This window comes from Schistocerca serialis, chromosome 5 (assembly GCF_023864345.2).
Source record: "Schistocerca serialis cubense isolate TAMUIC-IGC-003099 chromosome 5, iqSchSeri2.2, whole genome shotgun sequence".
NCBI lineage: Eukaryota > Metazoa > Arthropoda > Insecta > Orthoptera > Acrididae > Schistocerca > Schistocerca serialis.
The window spans coordinates 569,771,354-569,791,189 of record NC_064642.1 but is presented as its reverse complement, the minus strand read 5'-3'; the positions used below and the strand labels follow the sequence as shown (position 1 = coordinate 569,791,189).

General features: G+C 40.8%; 1 protein-coding gene across 2 annotated transcripts in view; it reads left to right on the top strand.

Annotated features, from left to right (window-relative positions):
* The window catches only part of LOC126481342 (claspin), a 188,026-nt gene extending 176,783 nt beyond the window's left edge, over positions 1–11,243 (top strand). For both annotated transcript variants that reach the window (XM_050105034.1, XM_050105035.1), the window contains exons 16-18: positions 5,924–6,121; positions 10,314–10,493; positions 10,573–11,243. In XM_050105034.1, coding sequence (XP_049960991.1) covers positions 5,924–6,121; positions 10,314–10,493; positions 10,573–10,686 — 492 coding nt within the window. In that variant the 3' untranslated portion in view covers positions 10,687–11,243. The remainder of the gene's footprint in view (positions 1–5,923; positions 6,122–10,313; positions 10,494–10,572) is intronic.
* Positions 11,244–19,836: the final 8,593 nt, after the last annotated feature.

Genomic DNA, 19,836 nt, shown 5'->3' with positions numbered 1-19,836 from the left:
GGAAGTAGAAGGGGTTAGTATGTTGTGCTCGGCAGCACAGAGGATAGTCAACTTTGTTCTTGGTCACAGTACGGCAGTGGCTGTCCATTCTGGTGGACAGCTGAGTTATATCCACATACAATACTGTGTGGTGATCGCAGCCCAGCTGGTGTATGACATAGCTGCTTTCAGAGAGGGTCCTGCCTCTGATAGGACAGGATAAGCTTGTGACAGGACAAGTAGGATGTGCTGGTTTGGTGACTCTAGCAGGTGTTGCACCTTGGTCTTCCACAGGGAGACGGTCCTTGGTGCAAGGAGTTGGGAGTGGGAGTGACATAGGGACGGACCAGGATGTTGTGTTGGCTGGGTGGGTGGCAAAATGCTGCTTTAGGAGGTGTGGGAAGAACCTCGGATAGGATTTTCCCTCACATCTAGATATGATGGAAGAGAATCAAAACTCTGGCAGAGGATGTGATTCAGTTTCTCCATGTCAGATTGATATTGGGTAATGATGAGGCTCCTTTCAGGTGGGATAGGAAGAATCTTGGGTAGAATTTCCCTCTTTTTGGGTATAATGGTAGAAAATCAAAGCTCTGGCAAAGCATATGGTTCAGTTACTCCAGTCTAGAGTGATACTGGGTAACAATAAGGCTCCTTTACATCTGATTCTTGAGGCTAGTGTCAGGATTAGTGGTGTGTGAGGATATGGCATGGGAACTCTGTTTGCAGAGTGGGTTTGGGGGTTAGGACCTGTCTGTGAAGGCCTTAGTGAAACCTTCAGCAAACTGGGCAAGGGAATTCTCATCACTGGAGGTACGCTTCCATGGGTGACCTGGCTGTGTGGGAGTGATTTTTTGGTGTGGAGTAGATGGCAGCTGTCAAAATGAAGGTACTGTTGGCGGTTAGCAGGTTTAATGTGGACAGAAGTGTGGTTGGTGCCATCAGAGGTGTCAAAGTCGACATCCAGGAAGGTGGCATGTTGGGTTGAGGAGGACTAGGTGAAACAAATGGGAGAGAAGGTATTGGGGTTTGAGGAGGAATGATGATAGGGTGTCTTGGCCCTGAGTCTATATCATGAGGACATCTTCGATGAACCTGAACCAGATGAGGGATTTGGGGTTTAGGGAGGTTAGGAAGATTTCCTTAATGGAGCCCACAAACTGGGTGGCATAGGAGGGCGACTTGCAGTTGCCCATGGCTCTGCCGCCAATTTGTTTGTGTACCTTCTCATCAAAGGAATGGTTTTGTGTGAGGATATAGTTGGTAAAGAGTATGAGGAATGAGGTGATGGGTTCAGAGTCAGACAGATGTTGGCAGAGGTACTGTTTGATAGTGGCAGTGCCTTGGGCAGAAAGGAGAATGGTGTATAGGTAGATGGCATTGACATTGACGAGAAGGGATCCAGGTTATAATGGGGTGGGGATGGTCAAAAGTTGGTGAAGGAATCTTTGATGTGAGAGGCTAGGTTTCAGGGAATCGATTGGCGTTGTTAGTTGAAGAATGGAAATTTGTTGAGCACAATAACCAGCTACAATGTAATGTTCAGGATTGCCGAGTTTGTGGATTTTGAGAAGCATTTAGAAGGTGGGTTTGCAGGGGTTCATTGGGGTGTGGAGGGACGTGGATTTGGGGGAGATTCGAGGATGGGTTTAGGGATTTCAGTAGGAATTGGAGGTTGCATTGGACGTCTGGGATGAGATCACTATGGCAGAGCTTGTAGGTGGGGAATCAAACTGTTGCCAGAAGCCTTCTGTCAGATAGTCACTATGATTCAGCACGACAGTGATAGAGCCTTTGTGTGCAGGGAGTATGGTTAAATCAGGGTCTGTCTTGAGTCTGTGAATATATGTCCTTTCTTCACATGTGAGGTTTGTTTGTGGGAAGTAACCTTGGGAAGGATGGTGAGGCCAAGCCGGAGGTAAAGAAATCCTGGAAGGTGACCAGGGGGTGGTATGAACTGGTAGAGGCAAGGTTCAACATTGGTATTAGGTTGGCAGGATTGATAATGAAGGAAATGTTTCCACTGTAGGACTGGAAGCAAGAGAGTAGGTCTTTGATAAGGCCAACATCGTTAAACTAACCACTCCACCTAACATAACCCCTATCCCAGTCTACCTGACAAACTGCAACGCTGACATTGTGTGTGTAGCCAGCACAATGTACTCTAACTACCGTATTTACTCAAATCTAAGCCGCACTTTTTTTCCGGTTTTTGTAATCCAAAAAACTGCGTGCGGCTTAGAATCAAGTGCAAAGTAAGCAGAAGTTCTGAAAAATGTTGGTAGGTGCTGCCACAACTAACGTCTGCCATCGAATATATGTAGCGCTACACAGGCATGCTTTGCAGGTCCAAAGAAAAATACTGGGGCCAAAACCTCCGCGTCAATAGATAAATTAAAAGAAAAGCTGGAAGAGTGTTAACATTATGCCATGTATTCTTTCATATTTGCTGCTATCTCATTTAAATCCTGTCTGCCTAATAAACTACGAAACTAGAGTCAGACAGCAGCAAACGCGGAAGAATATACGTATCATGTCATGTTTATATTTGTATTATTCTTATGCTGAATAGTGACACAGTCAGAAATGAAGCACAGCAACTGACTAGATTTTTAAATGTAAGATGAATGTAATTTCTGTGCAGAATGTAATGTACTAAAGAGGTGTCTGCAAAGATTTTCAAACGCAGAAAAATTTTCGCTAAACTTTTATTCAGAACATACGCAGCCTATTATTTGGTTCTTGTTGATCGTTATCAAAGAAAGCAGCAGTGTAAGTAACAACAAATAGCAGTCTCTTACCATTGTTTCGCTTATGAGACAATTCCTCTCTTTTTTATTGTAAGCGGTGGTAGCGCGCACAAAAGCAAGCCATGCCACGAGCGGCGACAGGTCGTAAACACTCATTATCAGAATGCGACAAACAATGCATGACACAGTAAAATAATGCATTTTCAGCTTAGAGTGACATAAACACCTACAACAAAGAGAACGGCACTTATCAGATCAAAGCAAAATAAGCAATCGATTCAAGCCAGACGAAGCACGCAAAAAAGGAAGGGTACCAATATAAATACAGATGTAGTGCCCGGCACATAACAATGGCTACTTGGTACAGCTCAACTGTTAAGCTTAAGACTCGAACCAAACTACTGTAGCTGTATCTTCATCCATTCGACCTCAATTGTGTTTCCTGTAACAATGGACCAACTTTGTTTCGATTTGGAGGGGCAGTCTAAAACTTTTCTCTCACCTTGAATTTAGAGTCTCTAATTTAAGGAGCGGCTTAGATTCGGGAAATTTTTTTTCCCTTAATTTCGAGTCTCATTTTTCAGGTGCGGCTTAGATTTGAGTGTGGCTTAGATTCGAGTAAATTTGGTAGTCAAAAGATTTCTTCTGAAAGCTAGCAAAGTTTTCATTTTCTTTTGTGTGTCCCTTTTGGTACCTCTACACTTGTGCTATTCGATAAGAGGTCTCATTTACTTTTAAAGTACTTGTATTCTGCCAGGCTGTGAGTGTAGCTTGCCACTCAGTGAATGGTAATCTTTTAACCCTTAATAAAAGGCTTTGCAATGTTAATGTTTCTCATCATAATTCTGCATAAGAATCGTGAGGCAGCAAATTTTCAGCGTGCCAAGTTTTAGACAGTCATTCTCTTCAGTACTTCTTATTCAACAAATGTTCAGAAAAAGGAAAATTTGTTGAATATTGACTTAATTCTTTCTCATGAACAGTGAGCGTTTGGGTGATTCCAGGATATAACATGACAAACTCTGAGGCAGCCGCAACTGGAATTTTTGTCATGGAAGTTTTTATTACTGGTATATGGTTGACAAAGGGAAGATAAATGATGATATACAGTTATCCACATATAGTGTGCCTGTTTCCTAGATCAGCTTTCAGGCACCCCCTACCCCACCCCCTCCCACAGTGAAGTGATGATACAAGATGCTACTAATGGTGATCCATCTGTCAAATAAGGACATCAGACTCTTCATCCTCTTAGGAGGAGTGTTTATGACAACACTGGCTTTCTTTGCTATCATCATTATCAACATTACTTCATGCTACATGCACTCACTTTCCCATGGGTGAAAGTTACACAATTAAAGAAGAATGTATCCATCCGAACTTACTTTTTTCATTGATTCATTTATTACATATACAGGGTGTTACAAAAAGGTACGGCCAAACTTTCAGGAAACATTCCTCACACACAAAGAAAGAAAATATGTTATGTGGAAGTGTGTCCGGAAACGCTTACTTTCCATGTTAGAGCTCATTTTATTACTTATCTTCAAATCACATTAATCATGGAATGGAAACACACAGCAACAGAACGTACCAGTGTGACTTCAAACACTTTGTTACAGGAAATGTTAAAGATGTCCTCCGTTAGCGAGGATACTTGCATCCACCCTCTGTTGCATGGAAACCCTGATGTGCTGATGCAGCCCTGGAGAATGGCGTATTGTATCACAGCCGTCCATAATACGAGCACAAAGAGTCTCTACATTTGTTGTCGGGGTTGTGTAGACAAGAGCTTTCAAATGCCCCCATAAATGAAAGTCAAGAGGGTTGAGGTCAGGAGATCGTGGAGGCCATGGAATTGGTCCGCCTCTACCAATCCATCGGTCACTGAATCTGTTGTTGAGAAGCGTACGAACACATTGACTGAAATGTGCAGGAGCTCCATCGTCCATGAACCACATGTTCTGTCGTACTTGTAAAGGCACGTGTTCTAGCAGCGTAGGTAGAGTATCCCATATGAAATCGTGATAACGTGCTCCATTGAGCGTAGGTGGAAGAACATGGGGCCCAATCAAGACATCACCAACAATGCCTGCCCAAATGTTCACAGAAAATCTGTGTTGATGACGTGATTGCACAATTGCGTGCGGATTCTCGTCAGCCCACACATGTTGATTGTGAAAATGTACAATTTGATCACGTTGGAATGAAGCACATTTGCACTGAAATGAGGATTGACACATTGTTGGATGAACCATTCGCAGAAGTGTACCCGTGGAGGCCAATCAGCTGCTGATAGGCCTGCACACGCTGTACATGGTACGGAAACAACTGGTTCTCCCGTAGCACTCTCCATACAGTGACGTGGTCATTGTTACCTTGTGCAGCAGCAACTTCTCTGACGCTGACATTAGGGTTATCATCAACTGCACGAAGAATTGCCTCGTCCATTGCAGGTATCCTCGTCATTCTAGGTCTTCCCCAGTCGCGAGTCATAGGCTGGAATGTTACGTGCTCCCCAAGACGCCGATCAATTGCTTCAAACGTCTTCCTGTCGGGACACCTTCGTTCTGGAAATCTGTCTCGATACAAACGTACTGCGCCACGGCTATTGCCCCGTGCTAATCCATACATCAAATGGGCATCTGCCAACTCCGCATTTGTAAACATCGCACTGACTGCAAAACCACGTTCGTGATGAACACTAACCTGTTGATGCTACGTACTGATGTGCTTGATGCTAGTACTGTAGAGCAATGAGTCGCATGTCAACAGAAGCACCGAAGTCAACATTACCTTCGTTCAATTGGTCCAACTGGCGGTGAATCGAGGAAGTACAGTACATACTGACGAAACTAAAATGAGCTCTAACATGGAAATTAAGCATTTCCGGACACATGTCCACATAACATATTTTCTTTATTTGTGTGTGAGGAATGTTTCCTGAAAGTTTGGCCGTACCTTTTTGTAACGCCCTGTATTCAAATCTTTTGTTTGGTACTTCAAAAGTAGTGTATATTTTAAATGGTTTATTCATGTTTCATGTTAAGAAAAGGAGATGGTGATGAATTGAAAATGATGTAGTAACTCCCAAAACAAATACGTGGTGTTCTGTGTCTTATAACAAATTATGATAAGTTTATCCACAGTTTCTTAGTTATGTAAATTATTTGCCACTGTTACCCTTTACATAGGAAAAAGCAGCTGCAGCAGGTAAAGATGACATAGAGTTTATTGAAGATGACAGCCAGTTACTAAAACTTGGGAAAGCAGCTCTTGAACGAATGCGAAGATCACTCTCGCATGATATGTCAGAAAGTCAGAGTGTCCCTAGAAGATGCTCTGACAATTTGGAAGTTTCTCCAAATCCAAAGCAACCTTTCCAGCTTCTGGTAAGTCCAATATTTTTTGTGCATGCTGTGTGTGCCAACTTAGTATGTTGTAGCATTTATAGTGTCTCCTATCACATGTTGCCACAGTTGGTTACAATATGAATACAAGTGAACGTGTTTTGAACTAATAGCATCATTTGGAAGCCAATTTGTGAATAAAGCTATCAGTGACTGTCATTGTAGCTTTCAGGATGTAGCAGTCATTACTTTTTCTTATATCACTAGTAATGTTCTTTTTTTACACATTGTGCATCCATTCACTGCCACTTTACAGTGTAAATTGCCGACAGTGTATTCCATGTACAATACTGTTGTCAGTGCTGAAGGTAGATCTTTGCTTGACTACAATTTATTATATTAACTGAAATATTTCATTTCATGACATGCCTGCAGCAATACAATCCTGAAATTATAAATGATTTTTTTTTATATGAATATAATAGAGGGAAACATTCCGCGTGGGAAAAATATATCTAAAAACAAAGATGATGTAACTTACCAAACAAAACCGTTGGTATGTTGATGGGGACACTAACACACACACACACACACACACACACACACACACACACACACACACAAAATTCAAGCTTTCGCAACCCATGGTTGCTTCATCAGGAAAGAGGGAAGGAGAGGGAAAGACGAAAGGATGTGGGTTTTAAGGGAGAAGGTAAGGAGTCATTCCAATCCCGGGAGCGGAAAGACTTACCTTAGGGACAGGTGTGTGTATACACACACACACACACACACACACACACACACACACACACACACACCTACACACCTCCATCCACACATATACAGACACAAGCAGACATATGTAAAGCAAAGAGTTTGGGCAGAGATGTCAGTCGAGGCGGAAGTACAGAGGCAAAGATGTTGTTGAATGACAGGTGAGGTATGAGCGGCGGCAACTTGAAATTAGCGGAGGTTGAGGCCTGGTGGGTAACGGGAAGAGAGGATATATTGAAGGGCAAGTACCCATCTCCGGAGTTCTGATAGGTTGGTGTTAGTGGGAAGTATCCAGATAACCCGGACGGTGTAACACTGTGCCAAGATGTGCTGGTCGTGCACCAAGGCATGTTTAGCCACAGGGTGATCCTCATTAGCAATAAACACTGTCTGCCTGCCTAGGCCTTCGTGGCAAACGAATCTGCTCCAGTCCTGAATTACTGAACCATTACACCAACAACCGGAAAACAGCTTTCGCATCCCGCAACTACCCTCCCGACCTGGTACAGAAGCAAATAACCAGAGCCACTTCCTCATCCCCTCAAACCCAGAACCTCCCACAGAAGAACCCCTAAAAGTGCCCCACTTGTGACAGGATACTTTCCGGGACTGGATCAGACTCTGAATGTGGCTCTCTAGCAGGGATACGACTTCCTCAAATCCTGCCCTGAAATGAGATCCATCCTTCATAAAATCCTCCCCTATCCACCAAGAGTGTCTTTCCGCTGTCCAGCTAACCTTCGTAACCTCTTGGTTCATCCCTATGAAATCCCCAAACCAACTTCCCTACCCTCTGGCTCCTACCCTTGTAACCCCCCCCCCCCCCCCCCCCCCCCCCCCGGTGGAAAACCTGTCCCATGCACCCGCCCACCACCACCTACTCCAGTCCTGCAACCCGGAAGGCGTACACGATCAAAGGCAGAGCCACGTGTGAAAGCACCCACGTGATTTACCAACTGACCTGCCTACACTGTGAAGCTTTCTATGTGGGAATGACCAGCAACAAACTGTCCATTTGCATGAACGGGCACAGGCAGACAGTGTTTGTTGGTAATGAGGATCACCCTGTGGCTAAACATGCCTTGGTGCACGACCAGCACATCTTGGCACAGTGTTACACCGTCCGGGTTATCTGGATACTTCCCACTAACACCAACCTATCAGAACTCCGGAGATGGGTACTTGCCCTTCAATATATCCTCTCTTCCCGTTACCCACCAGGCCTCAACCTCCGCTAATTTCAAGTTGCCGCCGCTCATACCTCACCTGTCATTCAACAACATCTTTGCCTCTGTACTTCCGCCTCGACTGACATCTCTGCCCAAACTCTTTGCTTTACATATGTCTGCTTGTGTCTGTATATGGGTGGATGGAGGTGTGTGTGTGTGTGTGTGTGTGTGTGTGTGTGTGTGTGTGTATATACCTGTCCCTAAGGTAAGTCTTTCCGCTCCTGGGTTTGGAATGACTCCTTACCCTCTCCCTTAAAACCCACATCCTTTCGTCTTTCCCTCTCCTTCCCTCTTTCCTGATGAAGCAACCGTGGGTTGCGAAAGCTTGAATTTTGTGTATGTGTTTGTGTTTGATAGTGTCTATCAACATACCAACGCTTTCATTTGGTAAGTTAAATCATCTTTGTTTTTAGATATAAATAATTTTTTTGTTATACATTGCTTTTGTTTCATAATATTGCATTGTAGGCAACATGATCTAATTACCCAGCTAGACTTGATTCTCATTCATTAATTCTAACTTCTAAGCTCATCCATGATTTTATTTTTCATCCCTTGATCAAGCACCAGACAGTAGCACAGCAGGGCCTGCTGGCATCTCCACATAGCGTAGAGGGAGAAGATCTGTTGTTGGTAGACTGTGGCATTGGAGAGCAGGCTGCTGAAGTTTCCAGGAGAGTCTGATTTATGGACCACAGAGTGATCAGCATAATTGCCCTGAGCTCAATGTGAACTGCTATTATGTGGTTGTGGTGCTCCAGCATAAATACTGTCCTAGCACACAGATAAGAGAACCTGCTTGGAGGCATGTGGCATTGCTGTGGTAAAATATAGCCTACAATTGCAGCGTCACACTATTGGACGCATGCTCTATTGTCAGTGAGCTGTTGCCTCTTGTGATGCCTTCCAAATATTCTGAGGACAGCAAATGATAATGTTTGGTTGTTTTCAGAATATTTACAAACATAAGCGACAAGCACAGATGGGTGTTTGGCTCGCAGGTGCTATTGCCTGATACCAGCTGATGCCGCCTGAAGCTGGGCCATCCATGTGATGTGGGGGTGTGACTGGTTGGCGAGCAGCCAGGACACAGCAAATGTATCCTAAAATGTGTTTGAACACAAAATCAACGTAAAAGCACACAAAAAGCATAAAACAGAGAGAACTCAGAGGTCACCTAACACCTGTGAAGCAAGAGACAGTAATAAAGGCTTCAAGAATGATCAATTGTTCAAGTGATACCGCTATTGTCATCTGTGAAGCCTACAGGTCTCACAGATGATCCCAGGAACTGTAAAAATACACCCAAAACCACAGATAATCATTATAACTGGTGTGACTGAAGCTGTCCTAAACTAAATGTTGCTTTGAACACCACAGTGCTTTACTATGCATAGTTCAATGGAAGTGGTGTACCCTTGCTTTCCTAAAACCTTTGAACTTCTTTAACAGCCAGTTAATGAGGGCTACAAACTTCGTGCAACTTCACAGTTTTTCATTAACAGATCATTAAGAGAAATGAAGTAAGCAAGAAAAACACCCTAGAATGGCAGAATTCAACCTCAGACCATATTTGTGATTTTACATTTGGCCAACAAACCATACCAATCTGATTTAGAAAGTAATAACGTGCATCTGATGGAAGAATTTGTAAGTGATGTAAATTGTGATTCTTATTTGTTTGAGGCACAGGCTGATTTACACTAAATAAAGTTGCAGCTCAGTGACACCTGATACAAAAATACAAAACATAAAAGTTTTTCAATTTGTTGTTTACCTGGGCAAACTGTTCATCTGCTTTGTTGTAACATTACATATAATGGCTGCAAATACAAATGAAAACTGAACAGGCTTCCAAAGAGCTCAGGTGTCTCAGAGCAGTCCCACTGTTAAATTTCTGTTGTAGCACTATAATAATAATTATATGAAATTTTAATGAGAATAAAATATTGTGTGAAAATACAACTACTCACTAGAAAGAACTGTTCAGTGAATACACACTAAATGCTTTTGATTGTTGTAATTTTGCTTTTAAAATTAAGGTAAAGGGGGTAACTGCAGTGAACTAAACTAAATATTTCTTCTCCTTTTGGATTTGTTTCAGCACAAAGATGATTTTCTCAATTTAGTTTCTTTGTGTGATAGAACTTAATATTCATAACTTGGTTTGATTGTTATCTACCATTTTCTGCTCCTTACACTGTCAGTTCTAATTTAATTCAACATTTCAGACAAAACGTGGATCGTTCCTTGCTCGTAGTGAAAGCTCACTAGCAAGGATAGCACAGCTGACTGATGGCACCAGTATAACATCCACTGTCATCACAACCAAGAAGTCTCGCAATTTTGTATTTGCCACACTTAGCCCTGAGAAAGCCGAGCAAAAAGAGGAAGTAACAGTTACTCAAAAGGTAATGATTGATCATTACTTGTCTTGTTTTGTATTACCGTCAAGAAACTTCATATAATGTAATTTAAAATCTGTTCCAGGTCCAGAAACGAAAAAGCAATGGAGCAACTCCTTTCCTGGTCAAGAAACTGAAAATGTCTGAAGGGAAAGACAGAAATAGTGCAAAATGTTTATTTGATCATCTAGAACACTGACAAAATAAGAGCCTATATTTTATTATTTGACCACTGTACATGTTGTAAATAAGAGTAAGTAATGAAAGGAGTGACGGTAACCATTCACTGTATAATTGAGCAGTCGACAGTCTCAGATTCCACCACTAAGCTTCCGGACACTGGACTGATGGGCTTAAAAAAAAGTGATGCACAGCTGTACTGTTTCAGTACTGCAGCTCAACTGGGCTTTTGCGGTTACAGTGCTGCAAAAATGTTATTTTGTGTGGGTGGAAGTAGGTGGGTTTGAGGTAGGATGTTGCCTAAAAGGTTTACAACTATTTCAATCATGTTTGTGTCTCTTAACTGCTCAGTGCCTCAGCCACATGACTAGTGGTTGCCTTTAACGCTCCCATTATTTTTATTCCATCCAGTATCATGTAAATACATGTAAATTATTTTTGTACATAACAGTATAATACTGGCATAACATGATCTCTGTACTATGAGCTTTAAGGATCTTTATACAGTGTGGAACAGAAGTTATATTTTTCAGAGTCCTAATAATCAAGCTGAAGTTATATATGTATATTATAAATAAATTCCATGACATTGTGTCAGCTGCATTCTGTATTTTACTGTTATCATATCGTCTAACGAGAAATTACACATCTGTAATGTGATTACTTTAAAAATAATAATTCTTTATATTTGAATATGATAATACATAGGTGTAACAGAAACAAGTTCTGAAATTACTACACAAAGCTACGAAGAATTACTCTATCACATTGCGGATCCCCTTTCTTTTTAAGTGGTGACAAGCAATTGTAGTGAGGGGTAACTAGGAATATCTTGACTGAACACTCAAATGTGGGGAAAACAAAAGATGCAACCCTATTCAGACACACATCAACATAATACATAACACAGCTAAGCATCTGTAAGTAGTGCTGCTGTGGTCCTACAGGTGGTGTTTTTTTTAAATGGAAGTTGGCTTCATTGTATTAATGCATTAGAGACCTTCTCAACCATAATATTACAACATACAGTGGGGGATTACATTTCGTCACAATGTGTAACTACAGCTTCATTCTCATGTATCCTAGTACTCAGAAAATACTTGTGCAACTGCAGAAGTATTCACTGGACAGTGTTGTTTGCTGGATGGTCTATGGAGAATTTCCAGGGCTGGAACAGATCAGAAGTTTTATTCTCTAATCACACATCAGATCCACATCCTTCAGAATTGCATGGCAGTCAGCATCAAATGCCCTGTCTGGGAAAAATACCAGAGCAGCCAAGAGTATTCTCTCGCATTGATCAGGCAGTTTATACTGGATTGGCCAAGGGATCTGGTGAACTTCTGATTAAGTTGGAGTTTCCGATTAGTGCACTCCCTCTGGTTATTCCCAGTACTACTGTTAAAAGTGACTAGCAAGTTCGGAGCCAACCAGAGGAAACCTAGCAGGTTATCATTTGATTGCCGGGCATCAGAAGAGGAGCTACTGGTGAATGTGCTTTAAACAAAAAATAAAAGTAAAGAGAGTCACTCTCAACTGATGGAAAAGAGTGATTAGACTTTCACAATGTGCATTGTACACTTATGTGCCACATAGAGCAGAATATTCTTTGAGAATGGTACTGTGTTTTTAATCACAAAATACGTTTAGATGGAGGCAAGTGGTATGACTCCATAAAAGACAGACTGCAATTCAAAGGTCTGGGTTTTTATACCTCTAAAGTGCTCAGATAGCAGTAATTTTTCTGTCCAAAAGCATCAAAAAATTAAGATGAAAACAAAAAGGAGTCCAGCTATTTGCACTTATTATGTTTCTTGTCCAACCTGAACAAGTCAAACCTCCAGAATAAATGAACAAATCCTCTGACTGGAAAATCCACTCCATTACCAGCACTAGTATATGCTACTTTCAACTCTTTGTGCTTTTTCAAAATATTGAAAAGAATATCTTAAAAAGTAGTTTTGAGTAAACAAGTCAAGTATAAAAATTATCCTGGTCTTTGACATAACTGATTCCTGAATTTCAACTTCTGTCAACAGCTATTAAACAGTACCTCGTAAGGCCTCTTGCCATCTGTCAGTATATTCTGGACGATAGCCTGACAACCTAATTATTCATCCATGTCCCTTTACCATGAAATATGTCCGTATAGAGCTTCAAACTCGTTAGGAAACTACAAGCATGTTATTTCCAAGATAAGAAACTACTGAAACTTGGTAAAGTGGCATACGGTCTTGAACCTCTTAGTTTCTGCATGGCAATGAATGTCCCAACAAATGAAGGGCATAGACTGTTTTCATTTTGTGAATGGACTGGTGCTCATGAACGACCTCCCAAAGAATAAGTTGGAGTACTGTTTGTTCCGAACTGTTTGAATCTAAGGATAAGTAATTACAGAACACAAGAGTCCATTTGTTCATAATTTTTCAAATTAGATAAACCACGTATGCATAATAACTTTTTTAGGAACTTGAACTCCTCAAATTATTTAAAGAAAAATGTGTGTGCTTGAATTTATTTTATAATTAATCCGTTTAAATTGTAGAGCAAAACTGTAAACAATCCATTTAATAATTAATCCACTCTAGTCCTAGATCTTATCAACTATGAAACAAGTTGGTGTTCCCACATCATCTTGCAATAGACAGTCCTACAGTCACTTAGAGAATGCTGGTATTTATTACCAAGTGTCTTTCTCTGAATGAACAATTCTATCTGGTGGCAAAAAGTGCTTAGCAGTGTAGAGTGTTCACTTTGGCACTTGTTAGTGCGCATTGTAATGGCTCTAGCAGGAGAATGACAGGTTTTAACACCTAGCTGCAGCTAGTTTTCTGAGCTAGCAATACACCTTGATGGCCAAGTGCTATTTGCGTACCATCTGACTGGTTTCACCAGGAATCTTTCTACTACCTTTTTATCTTCAATGGTTGCCAAAAAACTTGGAGAATTTTTCTCGTTTCTGTTCATACACCTGCTCACCTTATGAAACCAAAGCACATCTTCAGCTGACCTGCCTAAAGATTTAGTATACTGTTGTTTATGAAACCGTCACCATTTGACATACATGTTAAGGTATGGAATAGTTTCAGTTATAGTCTCCCTCCAGTAAAACGTTAAAATTCACAGTCATTCATCGTCCTTGTGTTCACTTGCCACAGTAATTACTGGATGCCATATATACAGTACACATTACGTAAATGTCATTCTGGAGAACAATCCACTCGAGTTATTGCTAATAACCATTCAAAATTCAGGCCTTCAGTATAAAGCTGTTAACTGTGCTGTTGCTCTGCTCAGATTATTCTCTTCCACTTTCACTACAAGCTTTAAGTAATGGATTTTTTGGTTGTGAAAAAGTCACATTGTATAATTTACAATAAGGTTTAAGAAAACACACATCCTGAAAAACTGATTACATGGAGAGTGAAAATTACTGCATTAAGTTCTAGTGAATAAAGACTGAATACAAAGATATTTTTATTTTATAAGTTCTATTCATTACTGGCTTTGAAAATATTGCCAGGTTGCTGTAGGGTGGAACTAAACTAGATATGTCAATAAAGGAAAGGCACTGGCAAATAACTTAAATTATGCATAAAGTAAATGTTCTCAAGCACATTGCATACAGCAGTTCATAGCTGCTTATGAAAATCAAATTGACTGCTGTCAATCTGCTACGAAAGTATATGTTGCGTAAACTACTGACAGTCGGCTAACGTGGATACCAAAGCAATCACAAGTACTATCCTCTTCTCTCCAGGATATACATAAACTTTTACCACTTGTCAACTTAACTGAGGCTAGTGAGTCAGTAGTTGATTTAAGATCCCTGTGCAAGTGGAGGAGGGAGCAGTGAGTACTTATGTACCACTCATCCCAAACACCAAAAGGCTTGAGGTGTTGTCTTCCAACTTAGATTGAAACTGACCAAGGCAACAAATTTCTCCTGTAGGACAGCACTATGTTACAGGGGAGGAAAAACAAAACAATAGGCACTTTGAATGTAATGTGATTAATAATACCTGCTTAGGGAAATTGCAGCAACAGGTGGAAAACATCACCTTGTACAATGAGTGTGTATGCATAGACAGCCTTGTTCAAAATGTTGAGGAGGCTTCTTGGACAGATGTTGATAGAACAAGCTGCAACCAGTTGCAGACTGTGACCCATGTTGAAATAAACAGTGCCTGTTGGCTAGGATCTGAGATCATATTGCCGGCCGGAGTGGCCGTGCGGTTCTAGGCGCTACAGTCTGGAGCCGCGTGACCGCTACGGTCGCAGGTTCGAATCCTGCCTCGGGCATGGATGTGTGTGATGTCCTTAGGTTAGTTAGGTTTAAGTAGTTCTAAGTTCTAGGGGACTGATGACCACAGCAGTTAAGTCCCATAGTGCTCAGAGCCATTTGAACCATTTGAGATCATATTTGGATCATTCTAGCAACTGGTGGAGAAGACCAGTGTTACTCACAGAGTTTCAACTAAGCTCACAAACTGCAGCACTGGCCCTGAACTGATAGCAGCACTCTGGTTCCTAGTTGAGCTATGACCCACAGCTGTTAGTTGTAGAGTTACACTAAATGGATCACAAGTGGACTACGAATCAAAGGCTGCCACTGCAGTGTGTGCAAAAGGGTGTTTTAGATTGAGTGACTCTATCCAGCTTACTTGAGTAAGACTGAAATAAATGACACCCATAGATGAGACTATTAAAATTCTGTTGAGCATTTGAAAGCAATTTCCGGAGTTTGCAGCACTTCCTGAAAAGCAGGGCAGCTCATATGACAACAGGTACGGAAAACAACTAAAACCTTAAAATGACAGCTGTGAGATTTTTGGGTTAATTTAGATGGATACCGAAGGATGCTAATGGGAAATGTAGGTGGTTTATTTCTCGCAGTAGATGTGAAAATCAGTTCCACCATGACAGAAATTGAAACTTTTTTTGAGATCATTTGGGAAGGACTCAATATCATGTAACCATCAGAGAAAACCACAGCTCACTAACACATTTGTTCCCCAATCATACTGTCAAGGCTATAGTTCAATCCACAAACAATAGCGGTTCGCGCAGGTCGAGAAAGGGATGGGAATAGCATTGTTGCCAGTTCCAAGCGACAGTTGTGGTACATGCATACATATGATTTGTGCTTGATATAAGCATATATCCTGCAAATTGTCTCTCTCAGTTGCTTATGTAGTATTTGTCGCTTACCACCACCATCACCCATAACAACTTGTAAAATACTGAATAAATGCAGTAAATAACTTGCTATGATGATGTTTAATGCTCGCATTGGGTGTGACATTCACAGCACAGTGCAGTGTAAAATATTGAATAAATGCAGTAAATAACTTGCTATGATGATGTTTAATGCTCGCATTGGGTGTGACATTCACAGCACAGTGCTCAGAACACTACTGAATGCTCACTGGCTGTTGGAGAATGCATGACACAGGTGCGCAGAATGAGCCTAAACTCGACTGCCATCCTTCGTGATTCCAACTATAGTTTGAGAACATTTTTCTGCTCAAGCAGCTTATCACTTGGGAAGGCCCCCTGTCCCTTCCCTCATACACTTTCACTCATGTAGGTCTTTGCTACCAATTCTGGGATGCATTGTATACAAATTTTGCACTTGGTTGGTTAGGGGGCTCCTCTCCGCTTTGTGCCCCAAGTGGCTGCTACTGATGTTCTGTGTAGAAATCTTGAGAGTTGTGCTGCTCCAAGTGATGTCTTGTGTTGCTTGGGCCTTAAGCCGGCCCTGTATGCTGTAATCACGGGAGAAGGCCATAATCTACATCTACATGGATACTTTGCAAATCACATTTAAGTGCCTGGCAGAGGGTTCATCGAATCACCTTCATAATTCTCTATTATTCCAATCTTGTATAGCACACGGAAAGCACGAACACCTATATCTTTCCATGCGAGCACTGATTTCCCATATATCATGGTGATCGTTTCTCCCTATGTAGGTCAGTGTCAACAGAACATTTCGCATTCTGAGGAGAAAGTTGGTGATTGGAATTTTGTGAGAATATTCCGCCGCAATGAAAAACAATGCCCAACCCGAATTCTTTATCATTTCAGTGACAGTCTCTCCTCTATTTCGTGATCATACAAAACATGCTGCCCTTCTTTGCACTTTATCGATGTACTCCATCAATCCTATCTGGTAAGGATCCCACACTGCACACCAGTATTCTGAAAGAGGATGGACAAGCATAGTGTAGGCAGATCTGTTACATTTTCTAAGTGTCCTGCCAATAAAACAGTCTTTGGTTAGCATTCCCCACAACATTTACTGTGTGTTCCTTCCAATAATCAGTTGGGGTAAGTGGTAGAAGTGACAAGACACCTTGTGAAACAATACTAAATGTATTTTCTAAACATTTTTGAACAGGTAGGCTCAAAAGATCACTTACAATGGAAGTATATTGATAGCTTCATATCTAAAAAGGAACTTGAAACACCATTCTGCATAGGAGCATGTAGAGGGCTCAAATTTAGAATGGTTGACCAATCACTGGATAGATCTGTACATAGTAGGACCACCAGGACAACATCTACAATTCACATACAGTATTTTTTAGGGTTACACAAAATCTTGTATCCTGGATGCATCTAGCAAAGGAGTCGCTCCAAGAGGTGATAAGGATAATGATCGTGTTGGATCATCTTTGTCTGCTGCTGAAGTAGATGAGAAAGCAATGGAGAAAAATGAGTTTGGCTCACCTGGACACACAATTTTTGATCTTGCACAACTTATCATACAAAACAACCTCCCATATAGACGTGAACACTAGTGGTCTGGTGCTGGCTGGTTTATAACTTTTACGATAAGGTATTGCTTTTCAATCAAGAAAGAATAAATATTTGAACATGCAAGGTGTGATCAAATCTATACACAAGCAGTGTAAAGCTTCTTCAAAGCTGTAACAAAATCTTTAAAAGAACTGTTTCTTGATGGAAAACTGGAGCTCTTTAGTTGTGACAATTCTTATTTTGCTATGACCTGTCATAAACTAAAGTTTTTGCAGCCGTAGATGAAAAAGACAACCACAAAACATTTGCATCTTATCGTGAAAAACACATCAGTGCTCTTGTGCGGAAGGACAAATAATTCCACTCCTATATGTATTCAGAGGAAATAGGTGATGGCAAAATGGACTGATTAAGAGTGTGCATCACAAACTGCAGTTTAAGCAAGATCACAGTTATTGATGGAAATAACTTTATTTTTGAATTGGTTTAGTGATAGGTTTTCACCAAAGTGAAGCGAAGTACCGTTACTCTCAGACATTCATGCCTGTCGTATTTCAACTCTTATTGAGCAGATTGGTACCACTGCAAATAATTTAAATGACAAAGAGTGAATTGATTAGAAAGTTTTGCAAAATAGGAATTTATCACTTTTAATTGGATTGGCCAATGATATGACCAGAACAAATCTTGTACAAGTATTTAAGACTAGTGGAATGTATGATTTGGAAATACACTAGGTCAATGAAGAAGCACGAATATAACTCAACAGACATAGTGCCTTTGTAAATAGCTGCTACCCTACAACCACAGTGCCCCAAGAAGTCATTGGCCCAAATGATATAATTTTATGATTAGTTTACACATTCAAGTAAGTCTGATTAATGATTTGAGCATGGGCAGATGTGATGAGAGTTTTACTCTTAAAACACATAGTTGTGTGTTAAGCCATGTCTTGGTTTTACTATGTGGATTGAATATGGATGACTGTACAGTTTTTATTAACTTCCTTTAGATGTCATCCTCATATTATGTAAAGATAATGATAACCGAATTAAATAAACATAGTTGAAATACATATTTCATCAGTAACAGCACTTCACCAAATGTCATCTATTCCTCATCATCTATGTTGCTTGTTGTGAATGTGACAGAGGAACCTGGACATGATGACCCTGCAATTACCACATCCACACTAACTGTAGGCACTGTGTCTTTTTTGCTCCTACATTGTAGTCTCCTTAATTTTTTGCCCTACATTTCAGCTTTGAAAAGCAATTGTTTAAGTCTGTTTATTGTTACTACTCTCTGTAGTGGTGATAGTTGGCATAGCTCTCAGGACATGAAAATTCTATAGGAACTGTATTTGTTCTGCTTTTTATCCTCCTTCCTTTTCAGTGCCTTAAACAGCATTTCTGGAGTGCTTTGTAGCCATCTGTGGAAGTAGCTATCCCTGGCACTGTCTGTCCAGATCAAAGGAAATAATGTTGCATCTCATTCTGCATGGCACTAGTGTCTGTCTGTTTTGGTCATCCAGCAGCAGCTCCATGTTACTGCTGCATTTAACACCAAGAGCAGCTCCATCAATAAGAATGTTGAGTTGCTAATCATGCAGTACCAGTGGGAGAAAAGGAGAGTGAAGTCAGGCAGTGGCATAGAAACAACTTCTAAGTTAATGTGATTGTTTTAAAACCATGCAGCTTCTTGATGACATACATGAAAAAAGAAAGGAAACGAGGGATACAGTCAACAAAAGGTATAAAAATTTGTCTTGTCTATAAGCATATTTATTTCTATTCTATACTCTACAAAAGCACTTATTGACAGTTGTACTGTGGCAATATAACTCCTTGTGGGCTTGAAAAGTAATTTGCCTAACAGTCATGTATTTGTTTGTTCGAGTTTGAAGGTCCCCATGGTAAGTTCTGGGAGGAAGTAGTGATAGACACGACAGTGTCATCTTGTCTCCATGTGCCTGAGGTCACCTCACCTGTTTATAATCATATGAAATGTAGCTTTCCGGTGGAGTATATTGATTTCTTGATTCTGCATTTCATCTTAAGAAATTTTGGATCCACTCAGCTGTCTGAGTGACAAATCATGCCTTCCTGGGTTGCAGCAACACTGAAGACATGAAAAATCAAGACCATAATGCTAAGTGGGTTTTCAACAACCATTCATGTCCTAGACAGACGGTATTCAAAAATTGTGTGTGCGCATTTGTGGTTTACGTCAAACATAGGTAATTTCTTTGTCCATCCAGTTAAACATTCTTGTGGTGGCAAGTTCAGTCTATTTTTGTGAATTACATCACTTATGGAGGCATTCTTGAAAACACTTTCATTGGATATTCTTCCATGGCAGCCATCTGCATATAAACATTTCTGTAGCTGGCATCAGTGAGTAT